The sequence below is a fragment of the Bactrocera latifrons genome, unplaced genomic scaffold (assembly GCF_001853355.1).
Source record: "Bactrocera latifrons isolate USDA-ARS-PBARC rearing strain unplaced genomic scaffold, ASM185335v1 scaffold_207, whole genome shotgun sequence".
In the NCBI taxonomy this organism is placed as follows: domain Eukaryota; kingdom Metazoa; phylum Arthropoda; class Insecta; order Diptera; family Tephritidae; genus Bactrocera; species Bactrocera latifrons.
The window spans coordinates 74,239-93,494 of record NW_017535597.1 but is presented as its reverse complement, the minus strand read 5'-3'; the positions used below and the strand labels follow the sequence as shown (position 1 = coordinate 93,494).

The following is a 19,256-nucleotide window of genomic DNA, read 5'->3' as shown; positions in this document are numbered from 1 at the left end:
ATGTTTATTTTTATTAATTTTACAATTACTTTTTTGTTGTTGTTACTTTTTGTTTTGCATTTCATAATAATTAAAGCTTTATAATTCAGAAAATTATTAGAATTTTTTCCAATTGAAAATCTCAAATTTCTAAATAAAAAAATATTGTCATGAATTCGAAATGTTTGAGTTTTCAAGAAATCAATCGAAAAACAAAATGTTTTTAACGATTATGATGCAATTTCAAAAATGTGGCATGCAATCATTAATTGCACTGTAATGAAAAGTTAGAAAAAACGACATGAAAAATTCTGTGGTAAACAGTAAACGACACACGAGGTCGCTCAGCAGTCCACCACCGACTTACCAACCCTCTGATAAAGAGAGCGCCGCTTCACTTGACGTTTAAGCTTCTAAAAGCAACAACAATGTWCGTGAAACGTATACAAATAATTTGTTTATTAGTGTGCAGTTTTATGGAAAAGAACGCATTGCGCGAGGTAATTAGCAGCGTGTAAATAAATTATTATATTATACTTATTAATTATTAAATAATGAAAGCATGTGTTTATTTTTGCACTTGTACATACAAACTGTACATACTACATAAAAATTTATTTTTATATACATATACGATTTTAGAAATACACATAAAGTAACGCTTACCTCAGCATCATCATCGACAACTTCTTCAACAACTTCAGCTTTATATTCTAATAATAAGTCTTTTATGGGTTTAGCGTCTAGTTCACAATTAATGAATTTATGTTGTAATAAAATATCTGTGGGTGGACGTTGTTGTGGATCCTAGAATAAGAGAATGAATTCACATATATATATTTAAGTATGAAAATAATGATGGCATATTGCTTAAGAGGCGCTCACTTTGACCAAAGCTTTCTTTAGAAAGTCAACGAATTCCTTACTCCACTTTGATGGCTGATCCAGTGTTGGAGGATCGCTTTTTTGTATTTTTAATAAAACACGCATYGGCGACATTTCACTATTTGGTGGTTCCATTTGCGCTAACTCGATTAATGTTATGCCAAGTGACCAGATATCCACTTTTAAGTCGTAAGGATTATCCCGAAATGTTTCGCACAGCACTAGCTCTGGCGCCATCCAATAAGGTGTGCCTATGAAAGTGTCGTGCTTTTGTAAAGTATGTTTATTCTTAGCCGAAACGCCAAAATCAGCTGTAAAGCGTAAAAAAAAGAATTAATTTTATTTTTATATAATAAATTTAATTTGCAAACCTAATTTGACACCGCCTTCCATGGTTAGTAATACATTCCCAGCTTTTAAATCTCGATGGATTACTTTATTATTGTGTAGAAAATTTAAACCTTCAGTCATGTGCCGGCAAACGTAGGCTATTTGTGGTTCCGTGAGTGGTTTCTCTAATTCCACCATTATGCTGTCAAGTGCACCGCCATCGCAATACTCGATTAACATCTGCAGAAAAACATAGATTTGCGCATTCATGTAAAAATAGTAAATTTTTTTTTTTGCACAAAAAGTCAAATATTAGTAGTATATCACATACATGCATGTTTGACTGTAAAAACTCACCCACAGCTTGTCCTCTATTGAGAACGCTTCATATAACTCCACAATATTTGGATGCTTTATCTCTGACAAAATATCTATTTCAACCATGTGATCACTTAGATTCTCTTCATCTTCTAATGTGCACAATTTAGCGGCAGCAAAGCGTTTTTGTTCCTTGTGTTGCGCCTTATATACCTTGCCAAAAGCTCCATCACCCAACTCGCCTACCATTTCCCAAAACTCCGCCGGATCTGTGTCCATTTTGATGTTATTATAAAGGCGTTTCTTTTTCGCCTCACCACCACCAAGGTGGAATACTTTCTTAAGATTATTTATGAACGACATTGTTATGCTTATTTAATGTATATAAATTATARCTAAATATTTATGTCGTAAGAGTATGTTGCTACATTAACGTTACAAAAAAAAATTATCCACAGCAGTTTTACACTCCAAAGGCACTACATTTTGCTTTTAACATACAAAAGTAGTTGTATTTGTTTTCATTTCACTTAGCTTTTTTCATGCAGCAGCTTAATTGCTCTTCAGTAGCTAATTCTTCTTCTCAGTTTCTTTGCTTCTCGTATTTTTTATTATTTTCAAATCAATCGAAAATCATGTCCAAGTCAATTCCAATAAGCAAAGGGGGTCACCCTTCTCGCGCAAACCACACCAACAGCAGCAGACAGTAGTAGCGGTAGCGGTATTTGTTGCGACGCACGTGTTCCCCTACCACCGCTTGCGTTTTAGTCGTTCAAAAGTTCTCTATGATTCTGCTCTCTTCTCTAATTTAATTATCGGCTTTAAATTTAGGTCTTCATGCCTTTGTGATCGGGTACTTTTAGAACTGTAAAACCAAATAAAGTTTCAATAGCGTCAAAAAATAYACAGCAATAATAAAAATGATGAACAATTGAAATGGGTTGAATTATTCAACAGTATGAAACTAAGAAATCAAGATCTTATTTTTTTCTACTGAACGGGCTAATAATATGTTTATGCATTTTAAAATATAGATTTTAAATTCGCAAATTGGTATGGTGAAAGTAGATTTCGCCCGACCCTACTGAATATTTTGTTTACGAAGATGTTTAGCAGATTGCTTTGACTGTTGTCACATCTGGCACAGTGATTAGCATATGATTCAAGTTTATGATCAGCGTGAAAAGTTTACAATATTTATTCAATTGTTTGCAAATGCTGAAATTGTCTAAAATTAAATATTACATCAGTGCACAAAATATGACTCATTTAAGCTGCGAAAAAACTGCATGTTTCACTAATTTTAGATAATTCAGCTCGCCTCAAATATGTGCTATAGTTGTACACGTTTATATAATTTTCAAATTAATTGGATATTAAAATCACGTATCACTTTTACATTGGACTTTTAACTAACTACACCAGTTCATGATACTGTCCAAGTCTAGACGTTACATTGAGAAAATCAATTTTATATGTTATATGTTTTTTCTTGGCATCAGTAACTCTCACGTAGTCGGCCTTGCATACCTTAGTGGACACTAATCGGTATTAAAGTTATCAACTTGTCTGTTATCATTTAATATGCAATGGCGATAAAATTTTCACGACTTTCAAAATAGTTTTACTTATAGGTAAATATGAAAGTGCTAACACCCAACCAACCAGCCAGCCAGAGAAACTAGTCGATATTCATTGCATTCCTGGTTCATTCATGCACAGGCTAGCTAGTCAACCAACCAGCCATCAGCTGCCATTCGTTAGCTCTTCGCGTGGCAACTCGGCAATTCCATTCATAGCTCGTTTAAACTTTTGTGCATTTAATTAACATTATAAGCCAAGTTTTCGCAACACTTTTTTTTTGCTTCTATTAAACAGAAAATTTTTTAACGATGAGGTAAAATTGCGGCGCTTATCACTATCGCTATTAGTCACTCATATTTACATTGATTCATGACAGCACCGAAACCGTCCAAAAGAACATATAACTAAAATAAAATGGCGGTTACTTTAGGACTGCCAACTGTCGTGCTTTACCCGAAATATGTAACCAACTGATAACTTTTAAAAAATATGACATATATTTCAGTTTATCTTTATTTCAAAATGAGAAAATTACCAATTGAAATTAAAGCACTATGTCACTTTCTTATAAAAGGCAAGGTCACTGATTTGAACGCACACCCATTTTTTCATAGCGACGCATCAGCACGAATGCATATAAGTTGGCAGCCCTGTTCGAGGTAGGACAAAATATGATTAAAATTGGTCATGCGAAGAATAAAAATTSCAAAAAAAAAGTTGTTGGTTCAAAAATCTATAAATTTTCCTAATTAGGGTCACAWATTATTTGTTCGAACATCTTGGTTGGCACTGAACGAAAATATTTGAGCTTAAATGCAGCGTAAGCAATCTGCCGAACACATAAGGATCTGCAGCCACAATGCACCTTGTACATTTGTTGCTATTATTTTTCACAGCAATTTAACAAATAGTAACAGCAAATAAGACTATATACTTTCAATGAAACGTTTATTTGACAATTTTAATATTAATATAACTAAAATCTATTAAACTATAAAAACATATTCCGACCGATATTAAATCAACTTACGAAGTATAGTAGAAAGTAGAAACTGATATAAAAGCGAATTAGCAAAAAAGAGTTTCCTACTCCTAACTTGCAATCAAATAATTGCGAAAAGAAAAAATCAAAATCAATGCATTCTGTTCACGGCGACATCTAACAGCTAAACATAATTTAAAACTGAGAACGTATATTATATATAAATATACACTCTCTGATTTAAAAGTAAAATATCTAAACGAAAAATTTATTTTAATATTCAAATTCGGTATTTGTTTAAAATTATTTTAGTAATAATAATTGAATACTTCTTTTATAAAAAAAAATCTGCAATGCTGTACACTCTGTTATCAATGAAACTATTTTATCGACCTGAATTGTCAGTGCCGACAACATCACACAATTTATTCCACTGTCATTGCTCTTGTTCTTGATCGGCATTATTAGCAAAAGTTTTCCAAAAGTCATCTAGTTGGTTGGTTTTAACATTACCAGCGACTTTACAAATATTAAGATAAATAATAGGATATAAATAAAATGCCATCACTGGAGGTAAATGTAAACAAGGTGATTGTGCACCCACTSGTGTTGCTGTCTGTTGTGGATCACTTCAACCGTATGGGCAAAATCGGAAACCAGAGACGTGTTGTCGGTGTGTTACTGGGTTGTTGGCGTTCAAAAGGAATTCTTGATGTCTCCAACAGTTTTGCTGGTATGTACATGATAAAAACATACAACTGAAATTAGTTTTTTTTTTTAATTACTTTATTATATTTCTCAAGTTCCTTTCGATGAGGATGACAAAGACAAGTCGGTGTGGTTTTTAGATCATGATTATTTGGAAAATATGTATGGCATGTTCAAGAAAGTAAATGCACGCGAGCGTGTTGTCGGCTGGTATCATACCGGTCCTAAACTACATCAAAACGATATTGCCATCAACGAGTTAATACGGCGCTATTGCCCCAACTCAGTGCTGGTGATAATTGATGCGAAACCCAAAGATTTAGGTTTACCAACTGAAGCTTACATCGCAATAGAAGAGGTGCATGACGATGGTTCACCGACGAGTAAAACCTTCGAACATGTGCCCAGCGAAATTGGCGCTGAAGAAGCCGAGGAAGTGGGCGTCGAACATTTGCTGCGCGATATCAAGGACACCACAGTCGGCAGCCTCTCACAAAAAATTACTAACCAATTAATGGGCTTGAAAGGCTTAAACGCACAATTGCATGACATCAAAAACTATTTGCAACGTGTTGGTGATGGCAAAATGCCCATCAATCACCAAATTGTATACCAGCTGCAGGATATCTTCAACTTATTACCCGATATAACGAGTGAACAATTTACCGAAACMATGTATGTTAAAACGAACGATCAAATGCTGGTCGTCTATTTGGCGTCTATGGTGCGCTCCATCATTGCATTGCACAATCTCATCAATAACAAATTGACGAATCGTGATGCGGAGGAAGGTAAAAAAGCCGACAAGGAAGCGGAAAAGGAGAAAGAGAAAAATAAGGATAAAGATAAGGAGAAGGATGGTAAAGATGTAAAGGACAAGGACAAAAAAGCCGATGATAAATCTGCTAAAAGCACAGAAGACAGTGGTAAGGGTGGCAAGAAATAGGAACGAAAGAACAGGAAGAAACCACATCGTAAGAAGAAGAAAAATAAGAAAAACCACTAGAAAGCGTAAATGTTGAATCTACAGCGTAGGGAAGTAGTTGCAAAACTAAACACAATTGCAAAGAATTTATACGTTGAAGTAAAGAGCAGCAGCCGAAACCATAAAAGTTAAATTAAAATATAATAATAATTAATTCGAAAATTTATGCATACACTTCTTCATGAACRTTTTAAGTTTCGTAAATGTTACGCAAGTTCTTTACATATGCAATATAATGAAAATAAAACAAAAATTTATAAATATAAATATAACCAAAACGAATGCAGTATGTGTGGTCAGTATAAAATATATAACTTTACTTAATCTAACGGTTCATTTCATTACACTGCACTCAGCTAATTAACGAGTAATGTGTTTCTTCTGCGCTTGCAACTTAAGATTTTTTCGATTAACGCTAATGTTTATAATAACTACATACAAATTTATGTGCATAAACAACAATAGTACAATATAAGTAATGTTTTGTAAAAAAAACGAAAAATACTTTTTTTATAATCTGTGTGTGGTTGCATGGTGCTTTCAGGTTTGGTATTATTTGGCTTARTGTGGGATTCAAATAAATTCGGTTTTATTTCGGTTACTTATAACCGTTGGTCGGGGGTAAGATGTGAAGTATTTTTTTTTTTTTATATGTGAAGTATTTTCTTAAGCATCGCTTGTGGTAGGCTTAATATGTGTATGTATGTATGTAAAGCACTGTGTTAGCGCTCGTGTGAGTATGCAAACTTCCGGCGGATACTTTGTAGGTTATTTAAAATGTGTAAATTTTTTTCGTTTCTTTKTATGTATATGTCAGTTGTAAAAATAGTGTTTGTATGTATGTAAATATATTTGCCCGCATTAAAAATGTCAACGCTCAATTTATAAAACACAAAGGTTTTGGTCACACACAAGCGAATGCATAAACCAAGCGAAACTCACCACAGTCGATGCTATTGCCGTGTCGTATAATGTATTACAGCGTGAATTGACCCGTGTTATCAAGCAGCGCGCCTCAAAATTATTCAACGTAAGGATTTGTTTTTATTTTTTTAGCAACAACAAATACGTGTGTTTCGAGTTCAAAGAAACTTGTCAAATCACCTGTAGTTCGCACAGCTGTTTCATTTTTGTGGGTGGAGTGGGTGGCAAAACTGCGCATGCGCTTTAGTTAGTTGGCGAAATAAAAGTTAATGTACCAACATGTAGAGTTAAACGTGCTTGCAAGTGAAAAAGTGACTTATTACAGCAAATATAACAAATAAATAATTTTAAAGTTTACATTTTAATATAACATTATAAAAAATGTAATGCTGAGCAAGTTGATTTAAGATTTGAAATATTGAAACAACAACAAAAATGCTGGTGGACTAATTAATTTCGCTTAAAGGACACTTGCTCTAATCTACGGCAATATATTTATATATTTAAGCGTAATAAACATACATATGACATAAACACACACACGTCGAAAAGCACATCCACTTGTGCTAAGTGCACAAATAACAGTGAAAAGCAATTAGTCAGCCAAGTCTAGCGCACAAAATTACAAATTAAATATATTTTTATGTACTTATATGTATGTATGTATGCATGTGTGTGTGGGTATAGCGACATAAAATTTACTACTATCGGGCAGCGATCGATTGATTGCATATTTGGGATGCGAAACACACAAATCGCCTGCATGCGTCGTAAAACATATGCCAATTAAAAGGAAAATACGAAAAATGCGAAAAAATAAAAATAAACTAATAATAATAATTTTATTCAACAAAGGCAAAATTTGTTTCCAGTGTGTGCTCGGCGTTTAGTTTCGATTTACAACGCTTCGTGTGAAGTTCAAAAATAAATTCAATACATTTGGYTATGTCCAAGCAAACCACCTTGATAGCCACGAAATGACATTCGGCTTTAAGCAGTTAAATTTTTTCCACGAAAAATAATGTGGTAGTGTTGGAAATATATATGTATATTTAAAATTAAATTGAATTAAAAAAACAAATTTTGGAAAAAATTAAAAAAAAAAATTTAAAATTTGAAGAAAACAAAATATTTACAAAAATTTTAGTAAAAATACTTAACAGAAACAATTGAAAGTAAAAATCATAAAAATGCCTTAAGACACTGGTCAGCAATGTTGTGGCATGAAAAACACTTTAACTGAAAACCGAGTGCACTACAACAGTATAMCATCACCGTGTCAACTTTACAGTGCAAGCAGTGACCTTTCTAGCGCCAACGTCAACGTTAACGCCACCGCCACCCAACCCAGCATATGTCAGGTGCATGACATGTGCAMAAATAAACCGCTAACATTAAAAACAACAACAATATCAAAAAAGTAACAATGAATAATACAAAATGGAATAGCACACGCTATCACTCACCCAGCCAGCAGGAGGCGACTATGCGGCGCAGTCTCGAGGAGATCTCCAAGGATATCAAAGATATTGAAAATGTCATTACCGCCACAGAAATAGCTGTGCGTAATGCMAATAAAGCCGAGCCGCCGCTAAAGCGACGTCGCAGCAAAGCGCTGCCGAATAAGGAGAATAAAACACCGAGTCCGACCGAGCGCCAGACGCATAGCAGCACGCAAAAGTCATCGCCGGTCACTTTCAAAGTGCACTCCTTCAAGCGGCAACGYCAAAAGATGCGCAGTCCACGTCTGACCAATTCGAAACTTTACTTTCGCAATGGACGTATCGGTTGTTTGGAGGCCGATCCGCACGGTTCCAATGTACAGAGCACACACGCTTTGGTCAAAGATATTTTGAAGTATGTGCATGAGAAACCGCTGGTGAGTCCRGAGAGCGTGCGGCGTGTATTGGATGGCACAAAGACGCCGACGCCACACTCTTCAACGACAACAACAACGACGCCAACAACACCGACCACAGTCGAAACGGATGCGGCTACTGTTGGTCAGGCGTCGGAGCAGGCTTGTGAAGCGGTGGTTTTGCTGCCTGGTGCAGTGCCCGTTGAGAATGATGATGATGTTGTTGTTTGTGGTTTGAATGGTTGCTCTAGCGGCGGCAGCAATAACGTCAATATGCCTGACAGYAGCAGTCATCGGCGTGGACCAAGTGTGGGCTCTTCAATGACAGAGAATACGACCTCGCAGTCGCAAGCGCTGGTCGATGACGATGAGCAGGATGTGCAAATTTGTTATGACGAACTGCCGGATATATTGAATGATGAGCAGAACTTCGGTCCGGAGTTGGTGAAGAGTGATTTCGCTGCGGTGGAGCCGGAGACGGAAACCGCTACTGATAGGCGTTTTAGCGCGACGAGGTAAGTGGACTGGTGATGTGAGCAATCAACCTTCTTAGCGATGGAAATTGCTGGTTTATTATTCCCCATAAACTCCTTGGTTTAAGGTTTTATTTGGTACAAATTCAAATACGTAAGCGGTTAGCATACTCCGTACTGACACAGTCGGRTCTTAAGTTCAAATACGAACGAATCGAAGAACTTAGCACCGCTTCGATTTCGAAAATCCATGTGGTAGTACGAGTATAGTCCGTTCGAGCCAAACGGTTCTAAAGTTCAAATACGAACCAATCGAAGAATGTAGCTCCGCTCCGATTTCGAAAATCTGTGCGGTAGGATAATCCGTCTTAGCCGAAAGGTTCTTAAGTTCAAGTAGGAACCATTCGGATAAGGTACCGCTGCTCCGACTTTGTTTCAGTTATTTAAGATAGTATTTATGGTCTCTTTCAGAAATCTCAAAATGTCGGCTTTAACAATTTATAGTCTTTAAGGAACGGTATGAATTTCCTCACTGAACCCGACATGATATTCCTCAGCCAACTCTGAATACGGAGATACGGACTTTTTGCTCTTAATCTGCAGTCCAAAATATAAAATATGAGATCAAAACTCCTAACAGAAAMACCCAAATTGCTCGCTAATAAAATCCCTCAAGACCCTTTCCAAGAACTGAAAGATACATTTTTTTGAACTAAATTTGTGCTACATAAATTTTTTTACTACTCTAACTCTTACTTTAAAACTTTCCATTTAATTATTTTCACTCCCCCTTCCGTAGTCTCAACGAGGACGTGCGTGATCAGGTGCGCCATCTGGTACGTCGCTTTACCGCACGCGCCAATAAAGTAAAGTCACACATTGAGTTGCCACCCACACCGTCGAGCAGCAACAGCGCCCATGCCAGCACCAGCAGCAGCACCGGTGGTTCAGCTTCACCTGTACGCTCACTCCCAGCCGCTTTGAAATCGCTAAGTACAACACGCGAGAATTCGCCCTTCAAAACTAAACTGAAAGACGCCGCCAAATCACTGAATCGTGGACGTCTCTTCGAAGCCGACACATCGCGTTCGAATGTCTGGATCTGTTCGAGTTTGTGCGGCAGCAATAATGAGGAGAAGACGCTTGATCCGCAGGGTAAAATCTACATATCGTGGTTGTGTGTTGTTTCAATATCGTTCCTCTATAATGCTTGGGTTATACCCTTGCGTTCCACATTTCCATTTCAAACACCGGAAAATACGAACACTTGGTTGATTTGTGATTTCTGTGCGGACATTATTTATTTGTTGGATGTGATATTCTTYAAGCATCGTATCATGTATCTATTCGAAGGATTTTGGGTGAAGAATAAGAATTTGACACGCAAGAATTACATGAGGAAACTGCAATTTAAGGTGAGTTTGAAATCGTGTGTATTTGTYGTTTTTTAGGCTTTTATATCCGGCGTTCTCAGCTGTCCAAGTGGGTTCCTCTACGATCGGCCTTATTTTCCGACGTTCTCAGCTTTCCAAGTGGAATTCTCTTTTGTATCGGCCCTTTTATATTCAACGTTCTTAGCTGTACAAGTGCGTTGTTCGTTTGGATCGACTCTTTTACATCTGAAGGTCTCAGCTGCCTAAGTGGAATCCGCTTTTGGATCTACCCTTTTGTGTCCGACGCTGCCAGCTGCCCAAGTGGATTCTCTTTCGAATCGACTTACTAACCCTACTTAGCACTTAAAACTAATACGCCGCATATTTTTTGTTTCATCCAGTCTTCATCGAACGTTCATATTTTTGTCAGCAATTCTTAACCGCTTTATACATATAATATTTACTTTTATAACTAAAATACTTAAATTTTTATTTTTAACTTTTAGTTGGACCTGCTCGCCCTACTGCCGCTGGAGCTTTTCTACTTAAAATATGGCACTGGCGCTGTTTATCTGCGTTTTCCACGCCTATTCAAAATACAAAGCTTCTGGGAGGTTTTCAAGTTGTTGGACCGTGTTATATCTTCRCCACATTTCGTAAGTGATGTTTTTTATTTTATGTACCAGCTATGATAACGTCTTCTCCTCTTTTTCTTAGGTGCGAGTAGCTAAGACCCTAACCTATATGTTGTATATGATCCACTTAACCGCCTGCGCATACTATGCCTACAGTGACTATCAAGGTAACATTCAGCAGAATCCTAACTCACTTATCTCCCTTCATACCATGTACTACTTGTTCTCTACAGGCTTAGGCGTGAACCGTTGGGTCTTCAGCGGCAAAGGCCATCCCTATGTTCGTTGCTTTGCCTTCGCGACTAAAACAGCGACATCTATAGGTAAGCTTTTGAACGCCGCATATTTTAAAACTATACACACTTTCAACCTTTATCTATACCTCCTTCGTCTCTAGGTAAAAATCCAAAACCCGAACGCGAAGGCGAATATGTTTTCATGACCGCCGCATGGTTGATGGGTGTCTTTGTATTTGCATTGCTGATCGGTCAGATACGCGATATAATTTCCACCGCGACGCGCAATAAAAATGAATATCGGCAATTGGAAGATGAGACCTTGGAGTATATGCGACGGCTGAATTTACCGAGTGAGGTGCAGGGACGCGTAAAAATGTGGTTTAAGTTCACGTGGGAGCAACAACGTACTTTAGGTAGGYAACTTGGGTAAATAAAGCTTACCAGCAAAAAGCTCACCAAAGCTTAGAATGCAAAAGCTCATCAAAAGCAAAACCAAAAAAGGTTCARCACTAGCTTAAACAAAATGCACTAAAAGTTTAGTTTACAGAAGCTCATCTGAAACTTYCATAGCCTATAATTCGCTTTTGTAAAMGTTTAGAAGAATAAGCKGTGTCTACACCAATGAAGAAGAAGAAAAAATGTATAATATAAAAGCTTAACAAAATCTTAAAACATAAGTTKCACTAAAAGCTTACTAGAGTCTAGTTTACAAAAGCTCATATAAAGCTTCCAAAGTAGCGTAAACAAAATTCACTTTTATAAAAGTTTAGAATACAAAACCTAAACAAATTCCAATAAAAGCTTTCAGTAAGAAAGTTTACTAAAAGTTAAGTTTACAAAAGCTCAATAAAACTTTAAAACTAAAAAGCTTTCACACTAGTCTAAACAAAATTTCACTAAAAGCTTAATAAAATTTTGGTTTACTTAAGCTCATCTAAAGCTTTCACACCAGCATTAACAAAATTCACTTTGAAACAAAGTGAAGAAAGCTCAAAAAAATTTAAAACGAAAAGCTTCCACAATAATCTAAACAAGTTTCCCTAAAAGCTTAACACAAGAAAGCTCAATAAAATTTAAGTTTTGAAAAGCTCAACAAAAGCTTAAAACGCACAAACTTTCACAATAATCAAAACTCTCTTGCTCTCTCCCTAGATGAAGCCAACATTTTGGACTCATTGCCGATCAATTTGAAGACGGACATCGCTATCGCCGTGCACATACAGACACTCTCAAAAGTACAACTTTTTGCCGACTGCGAGGAGGCGCTGCTACGTGATTTGGTCTTAAAATTGCGCGCGGTAACTTTTCTGCCCGGTGACAATGTGTGTCGCAAAGGCGAAGTGGGACGCGAAATGTACATTATCAAACTCGGACAAGTGCAAGTGATGGGCGGTCCAAATAGTGACATTGTCTTGGCTACACTCTCCGAGGGTTCGGTCTTCGGCGAGATCAGCTTATTGGGTATAAATGGCGCTGATCGGCGCACAGCCGATGTACGCTCCAAAGGCTATGCCAATCTCTTCGTACTCTCCAAATCCGATCTGAACGAAGTGATCGCCTACTATCCCAACGCACAAGCGATGCTGAAGAAACGCGCACGCGCGCTAATGCGTAAGAATGCGGCACGCGAACGTGAAGAGGAACGTGCCAAAAGCGCGCTGAAAGCCGATGTGGTGATTAGTAATCCGAAAACACCGGAAACGCCACCGAAACTCTTGAAGACTGTCATACAGGCATTGCCTTATGAGTCGCCCGCCGTCATGCTGATCACGCGCGGCTCCAAACGCATGCGCAAGAAGAGCAGACCCAATGTGCTGGCCAGCATCGAGGATGAAGAGAATGTGGCACCCGCAAATGAGCAGCGTGCGGGTTTGTTGGGCGCCATAGCTGCTGCGACGGCCGGTAGGCGTGCCAACTCGCCCGATTTGTTGTCATCCATACAAGATGAGCTRAAAACCAAACATAGCTTCATCAACTTAACTGATTCACAAAAAGCATTAATCATATCGAAATCCAATAGTAGTTTAATGGAGCTGCCACAGCAGCCGAGCCGCGTAGAGCAGCTGCCACTGCGTAACAAAGGAACCGTTTAAGCGTGCCMTCTAGCGACGAGTATCTATTATGTATGCGACGAGCTTTATAAATATGCATGAATTAACCATGAAAAAGTCTTACTAAAACAAAAACAAAAAAAAAACTTGTTAAAAACGAACAAGAATGCAATAAATTGTGAAATTTTATTATTGTGACAATTGATGTGCTGAAATCGCGGTGCTTAACAACCCACTTATATATGCAATGTGAAATTGAACCGGTTTTAAACCGTTAATCTACTGAAACATACATGCAGCTACAAGAAATGTGAGCTTCAATCAAAGATTTGTGTGTGTAAATTTTTCATTTCATTTTTATTTGTAACTTCACTGTGACGAAATCACATTAAATCCAAGTTGTCTTTAATAAAAAAATTAAAAAAAAAACACATTGTTTTATGTAACATGTGAAGCAATGTTAGCATAACTTTTGTTTCAGTCTGTTTTCTTAACTCAAATGCATTAAATGCTAAGCAGTCGATTTAATTGATTCGCGCATCCTTGTAGTGCTTCTCGTTGTCGGTTTTGTCCAAACGAATGGAGTATTTAGGTATTAAGGAACCCTCAACGGTGGCCTCGCCATTCTCATCGAACTGTGGTCCATCGCCGATCTCTTGGGTATCCTCCTTGACCACACGGTAACCATTTTCATCGGCTTCATAGTACACGGTGCGCATGACATAACCATCGCGGTACGAGTACATGCCCTTAACCTGAAAGTATGAAGAAAAAGAGTTTATTAACCAATTCCAATAAGAAAATAATTTAATATAATACTGTATACCCTGCACAGTTTTGCTTTTCTTAGGTGTAAGAAGATATTTCGATCGTCAGTTTATAGTGTAGCCTAATGCTATAGTGTTTCGATCTGAACTAAATATTCTGAAATTTTAGAAGAAGCTTGGAGAATGATCTATGCAAAATTTCTTGAAGATATCTTCTCCAATAAAACAGTTTTCCATACAAGAACTTAATTTTGATCGGTCAGTTTGTATGGCAGCTATATGCTATATATGCAGATCAGTATCTGAAGTATATCTTCGGAGTTTGTAGCTTTACCTTGGCCCATAATCTATGCAAAATTTCTTGAAGWTAATTTGTCAAACAAAAAAGTGTTTCTGCGAAGAACTTGATTGTGAACGTTCAGTTTGTATGGCAGCTAAATGCTACAGTGGTCCGATCTACACAATTTCTTTGGGGATTACACAGTTTCCTTAGGCTATAACTCGTGTCAAATTTTCCAAATATATTTCGTCTAATGAAAAAGTTTTCCATACAAAAACCTGATTTCGATCGGTCAGTTTGTATGGCAGTTATGTACTATGTGGTCCGATATCGGCCGTTGACGTATGCAAAAGTTTAGGTCTATATCTCAAAACCTGAGCGGCTAGTTCGCGTATATACAGACAGGCCGTTAGACAGACTGAAGGCCATGACTAAATCCAGCTCAGCTCGCAATTATGATYATTTATATATATTATGTAAATATATACTTAATAGGATCTACGACGCGGTTCACAAACTCTTCTTCTCGGTTACTTTTCAGTTTCACAAGCTTCTTRTCGAACTTGAGGGTATAAAAGTTCCAAATCATTTGGATTTAAATAGTTGGTTTTGGTTTTTCATATCAAAAGAGCTCATAAACTGACATCATTTCTCATCTCAATCAATAACGTGCGGATCTTCAACTGTTCTTCACAATTTCATTACGGTCTCATCAAATCAGGTTTATATACTACCTTATCTGATCTCATCTCATCTCATCTCAACTCATCTCATCTCACCTCACCTAATCTCTTCTCAATATTATTCGCATATTAAAGCCATTTAAGTCGAACTTTTACTATTATTTAAACAATTTCTTACCTTTGTACCATCACGTGTCTCCTCGCGTTGAATGGCGCCGTCGTTTATGTTGTCCTCGATATTTGAGCCATAAGAGTACTGTGCACTCTCATTTTGRATACGCTCCAATTCGGCTTTCTCCTCAGCTTCCGCTTGGTCCTGCATAATCAAAGCAAAAAATTAGTGAATGTACAGAAAGATAAACAACTTTTTATTACAAAACTACAACTCCATGTTTGTGTGTATGTATGTACAGGTAATTGTATGTATGTATGTATATATGCTTGTTCATAAGTGCTTTCATTGCAGTGGCACATTCACTCGAGTGGTGCTTTCGCATACGACCTTGTGACATAAAAACAATGAGACAAGTAAAAAACGTTTATCGACAACAAAAAAGTAAATAAAAGTGAGTGAAGCCGGTTAAACTCAAAGAAATGTAAATATTGAACCTGTTATTAGGTGAATTGCACAAACTCAGAGATGCTGTTTCCAGTGTGGAAATTGTTTATCTTACAAAATTACTTGAATGTGCTCGTATGTATGTAGTTATGTMTGTATGCCTACTWGWGTACTTGTAAAAAAAACATATTTGTTTAACCAGTTTTGGCATGAAGCGCTGTGGATAGCCTTAATATGTTCGTGCGGAGCTTTAGTGCCCTGCAAATGATTGATACAGCTAATTGGTTATGTATGCTGGTAGATGTCTACATRCGTTTAGTTTTTTAACAGACGGTTTTATTTTGTTTTTGCTGTTAATTTTTTAATCCCGAAATTTTCGGGTTCCCGAAAAACAATTACGCAAATTTTCGACAGTATATTTAGTATTTTAACAGACGTGTTTATTGTGTTCTTTCTTATATTTTTTATTAATCCCGAAAATTTYGGGATCCCGGAAAAMAATTACAGAATTTTTCGGGATTTTGTTAAAATAATAAATTATTGAGAATAATGCGTTAAGGTAATCTCGAGTGAAAATCTCGAAATTTCGGGATCCCGAAAATCTATATTAAATGCATTATTAAGCACTTGCACGTGCACTTAAATGTGTAGAGAAGATTGTAATGATCATGTTTGCTGTCAATTTGTATGTTAAAACAATCTCGAGTAAAAATCTCGAAATTTCGGGATCCCGAAAATCGATACTGTATGCATTAGTAAGCACTTGACTTACAGAAGTGTCGGTAAGCTGATGTGCATTTCAAAATGTGTAATTACTTAGCCATTTGCATATTTTATGTGTCTCTATGTATTATAGGTATCTACAAACATACATGTATGTACATGTCTGTAAATGGAATACATGTCTGTATGTATGTATGTAGTTGCGAGTACTTTTTATTAATATCCAACTGCGAGTTCTTGTTTAATTGGTTACGTGCAAGTGCCCCGTCAACGTTAAAAACGTGATGCATCGTTATGTATGTATGTATGAATGGGCTTGTATTAATATGTACATACATATACATACATACATACGTATGTACATCTATACAAATGTGTCATGTGATGTTACTCAGAAGGTCGGAGCTCTACACAATAAAGATAACTTGTCTTCGGATTTCTTGGAAAGTTCTCAATTTAATATTTTAACTGAGGTCTAATAAAGCTAGAATCTATTTAAATTAGGAAAAACACAAAACGGCAATAGAGCTAGGGCAACTCGATAATACTACCCATACCACATTCAAATTCAGCAATTCCTCCGAAGAGAAAAAAACCCAATAAACAAAATGGATGTCAGTCGAGGCGACACTTGAACATGACAAGAACAGTTTCTGGTATTCATTTGTTATTTAATGTACAAGATGAGCCCCCGGACTGTCCGATCTCTATGGCTCGATGGGCAAAATGAACTAACACGTAATGTTACAATTACTTGGAAAGGCCACTTTCGAGTTCAAAACAATTTCTTACAATTACTAATTATACGTCTGTATATATAATATCTCACGAAGCAATGCGTCATCGAGATAAGAATATATCTCACTTTAGTATAAACGTGAGCTCTGATCGCAGCGCCCTCTCAACACTTCGCGTACACCGCAAATTTCGAGAGCAATTTTTTATCATCTCCTTGAGGAAAAAATAAATATGAAATAAATGAAAATTAGTGCGAATTGGCTTTGGGTCAGAGCATATACCCTTTCCATAAAGAARAGAGGTCGAAAAAGACCTAGATTTTGTGTTGAATTGGGATTAGAGGGGTTAGAGTACATACAATTTTTTATTTTATTTCTTACGTTCGAACAGTCTAAAGAAAGGTCGAAATTACCGCATTTTCAATAGGTAAGGAAGGAAGGAAGAAAGGCTTCTCCGTACCAAATTATTGAAATTTGAATCAATTTGTGGGTTCTACAAAGATYTCTCTACACTTGCTATTGCAAGTCCATCTACGTGAAAGAGTTGAGCAAGAGTGTAAGTGTCTCAAAACAGTTAACTTTGTCAAATTATGTGGGTGCTGAGTAACCACGATCCACTGCGCATGAAGGGTATATACTTGCATATACATAATACCTATGTATATACATAGATATTCATGTATTGTATGTAAATAAGCGAAAAAGAACTGGAAACAAGTAATCTTAAAAGTTTGCTGGCGGCAAATTAATAGCGAAAGATGCGTTGCCGACCTCAAAACGGAAACAAGTTTCCAAGTGCGGTGAACGGAGGTATATACATAAGTTTATACTAGGGTGGTTCTAAAAACGATACGTATATTTTATTCGCTTGGTACTATGAAAATTAATCGCAAAAGACGCCATATGTACATACATAAGTTTATATTAGGGTGGTTCTAAAAACTCTCGAAAAAATGTTTTCGCGTTCACTATGAAAATGAATGGCAAAAGATGCTCAAAACGTAAACAAGTTTCCAAGAGCGGTGAACAGACGTACATACGTTTCATTAGGGTGGTTCTAAAAAATCACCAAATCCTTTTTTCGTGTGGTACTATGWAATATAGGGTTTTAAAGACCTCTAAGAAAGTCACCCCGAATATAAACTCGTGATTATAACGGTAAAGTCAACCGTTTATTTAATTAAGTTTATTTCTTCCTTATAGTCAGTTAGAAAACAAGTTTAAATTTTAGGAAATTGTATGCAGTAAAAATTGGTCTCTTAAGAATTTTTAGAAATTATCGATTGAAGTTAAAAAAAAWWTTTTAATTTTTTTGACCCACCCTCGTGTATACATATGTATGTAATATGTGACACACGTAGATGAATCTGTGTGTGTGTGTACCTTTGTAACTAATTTCTTATTTAGCAAAATAAACGCAAGAAACTTCAAACGAAAACTAGGGGCTGGCGGGGSGCGTACAACTTCGTAAGTGTTTGCAGAGCACAAACAAACATATAAACACGTCGTGCGCGCGTCGCTTTTAAGGTAGTTTTCATTTAATAGCGCAGAAGTGAACATGTTTCGCCACAACGGATCGTCAGCATTTAACACCAACAACAGCAATTACCGCCTCTTCGGTAAAAGACAATTACACACAGAAATTCATTTGTACACATTGCGATTTCCGATTGCGAAAAAATCAGTCAAAGTGTTAATAGAAAAAATTTGCWTAAAAATATGAGTGAATGTGAATTTTTCATCCTTTTTATTCCCTTTTTTCTTTTGTTGTTTTTCTGACAGGCGGTGCAACTTTCAAAGTGTTAATGCTGTTGTTGTTGGCGCTYGTGGTAATGAGCAATGCACAAAGTACGTGGTAATTTGTTTTTGTTTGCACTTCTTTTTTTAAAGTGGCAGTTATTGAGTAAACTTYCTGCACTTTTTCGTTTTTGTGTTAATTTTCGTGAAGTAGGTTGTCCCTCGTCCACGAAGGTGCTGAGCTGCACACCGAAGTGCAAACARGACACCGATTGTAGTGCCATCGGCGGCAAATGTTGCCCGAATTTGTGCAACGAGCGCTCGTGCATACAGCGCAACCAATTGGACCAGGGCAATGGCAACTCCAAGGGTGGCGACAAATATTGTAAGTACAAGCCGATTTATAAATATATAAATGCAAAATGTTAGTATGAGCAGAAAAATCG

The 19,256-nt window shown here is 36.8% G+C and overlaps 5 protein-coding genes across 5 annotated transcripts in view; 3 read left to right on the top strand and 2 right to left on the bottom strand.

The window, feature by feature from the left end:
• LOC108968257 (serine/threonine-protein kinase 10) overlaps positions 1-3,451 on the bottom strand; it is a gene marked incomplete in the record, with an annotated part of 12,373 nt that extends 8,922 nt beyond the window's left edge. Inside the window, 5 exon segments of the mRNA XM_018932174.1 lie at positions 646-786; positions 865-1,175; positions 1,236-1,434; positions 1,552-2,377; positions 3,178-3,451. Of these exon segments, the coding sequence (XP_018787719.1) occupies positions 646-786; positions 865-1,175; positions 1,236-1,434; positions 1,552-1,875 (975 nt within the window).
• Positions 3,452-4,520: 1,069 nt separating this feature from the next.
• Positions 4,521-6,273, top strand: LOC108968266 (26S proteasome non-ATPase regulatory subunit 7). Its single transcript, XM_018932185.1, has 2 exons — positions 4,521-4,811; positions 4,882-6,273. Exons 1-2 carry the CDS (start codon positions 4,637-4,639, stop codon positions 5,730-5,732), a joined length of 1,026 nt encoding a protein of 341 aa, XP_018787730.1. The 5' UTR covers positions 4,521-4,636; the 3' UTR covers positions 5,733-6,273.
• A 1,628-nt stretch (positions 6,274-7,901) lies between these two features.
• LOC108968263 (cyclic nucleotide-gated cation channel beta-3) lies at positions 7,902-13,573 on the top strand. Its single transcript, XM_018932181.1, has 7 exons — positions 7,902-9,068; positions 9,826-10,441; positions 10,906-11,055; positions 11,117-11,201; positions 11,268-11,357; positions 11,432-11,686; positions 12,426-13,573. The coding sequence occupies exons 1-7, from the start codon at positions 8,122-8,124 to the stop codon at positions 13,364-13,366; spliced, it is 3,084 nt and encodes a 1,027-aa protein (XP_018787726.1). The 5' UTR covers positions 7,902-8,121; the 3' UTR covers positions 13,367-13,573.
• Positions 13,574-13,662: 89 nt separating this feature from the next.
• LOC108968264 (larval cuticle protein A3A) overlaps positions 13,663-19,256 on the bottom strand; it is a 7,063-nt gene continuing 1,469 nt past the window's right edge. Inside the window, exons 2-3 of the mRNA XM_018932182.1 lie at positions 15,233-15,370; positions 13,663-14,079 (exon numbers count right to left, since the gene is read on the bottom strand). Of these exons, the coding sequence (XP_018787727.1) occupies positions 13,849-14,079; positions 15,233-15,370 (369 nt within the window). The 3' untranslated portion in view covers positions 13,663-13,848. The remainder of the gene's footprint in view (positions 14,080-15,232; positions 15,371-19,256) is intronic.
• The window catches only part of LOC108968265, a 2,033-nt gene continuing 1,363 nt past the window's right edge, over positions 18,587-19,256 (top strand). The window contains exons 1-3 of the mRNA XM_018932184.1: positions 18,587-18,692; positions 18,856-18,921; positions 19,025-19,198. Coding sequence (XP_018787729.1) covers positions 18,632-18,692; positions 18,856-18,921; positions 19,025-19,198 — 301 coding nt within the window. The 5' untranslated portion in view covers positions 18,587-18,631. The remainder of the gene's footprint in view (positions 18,693-18,855; positions 18,922-19,024; positions 19,199-19,256) is intronic.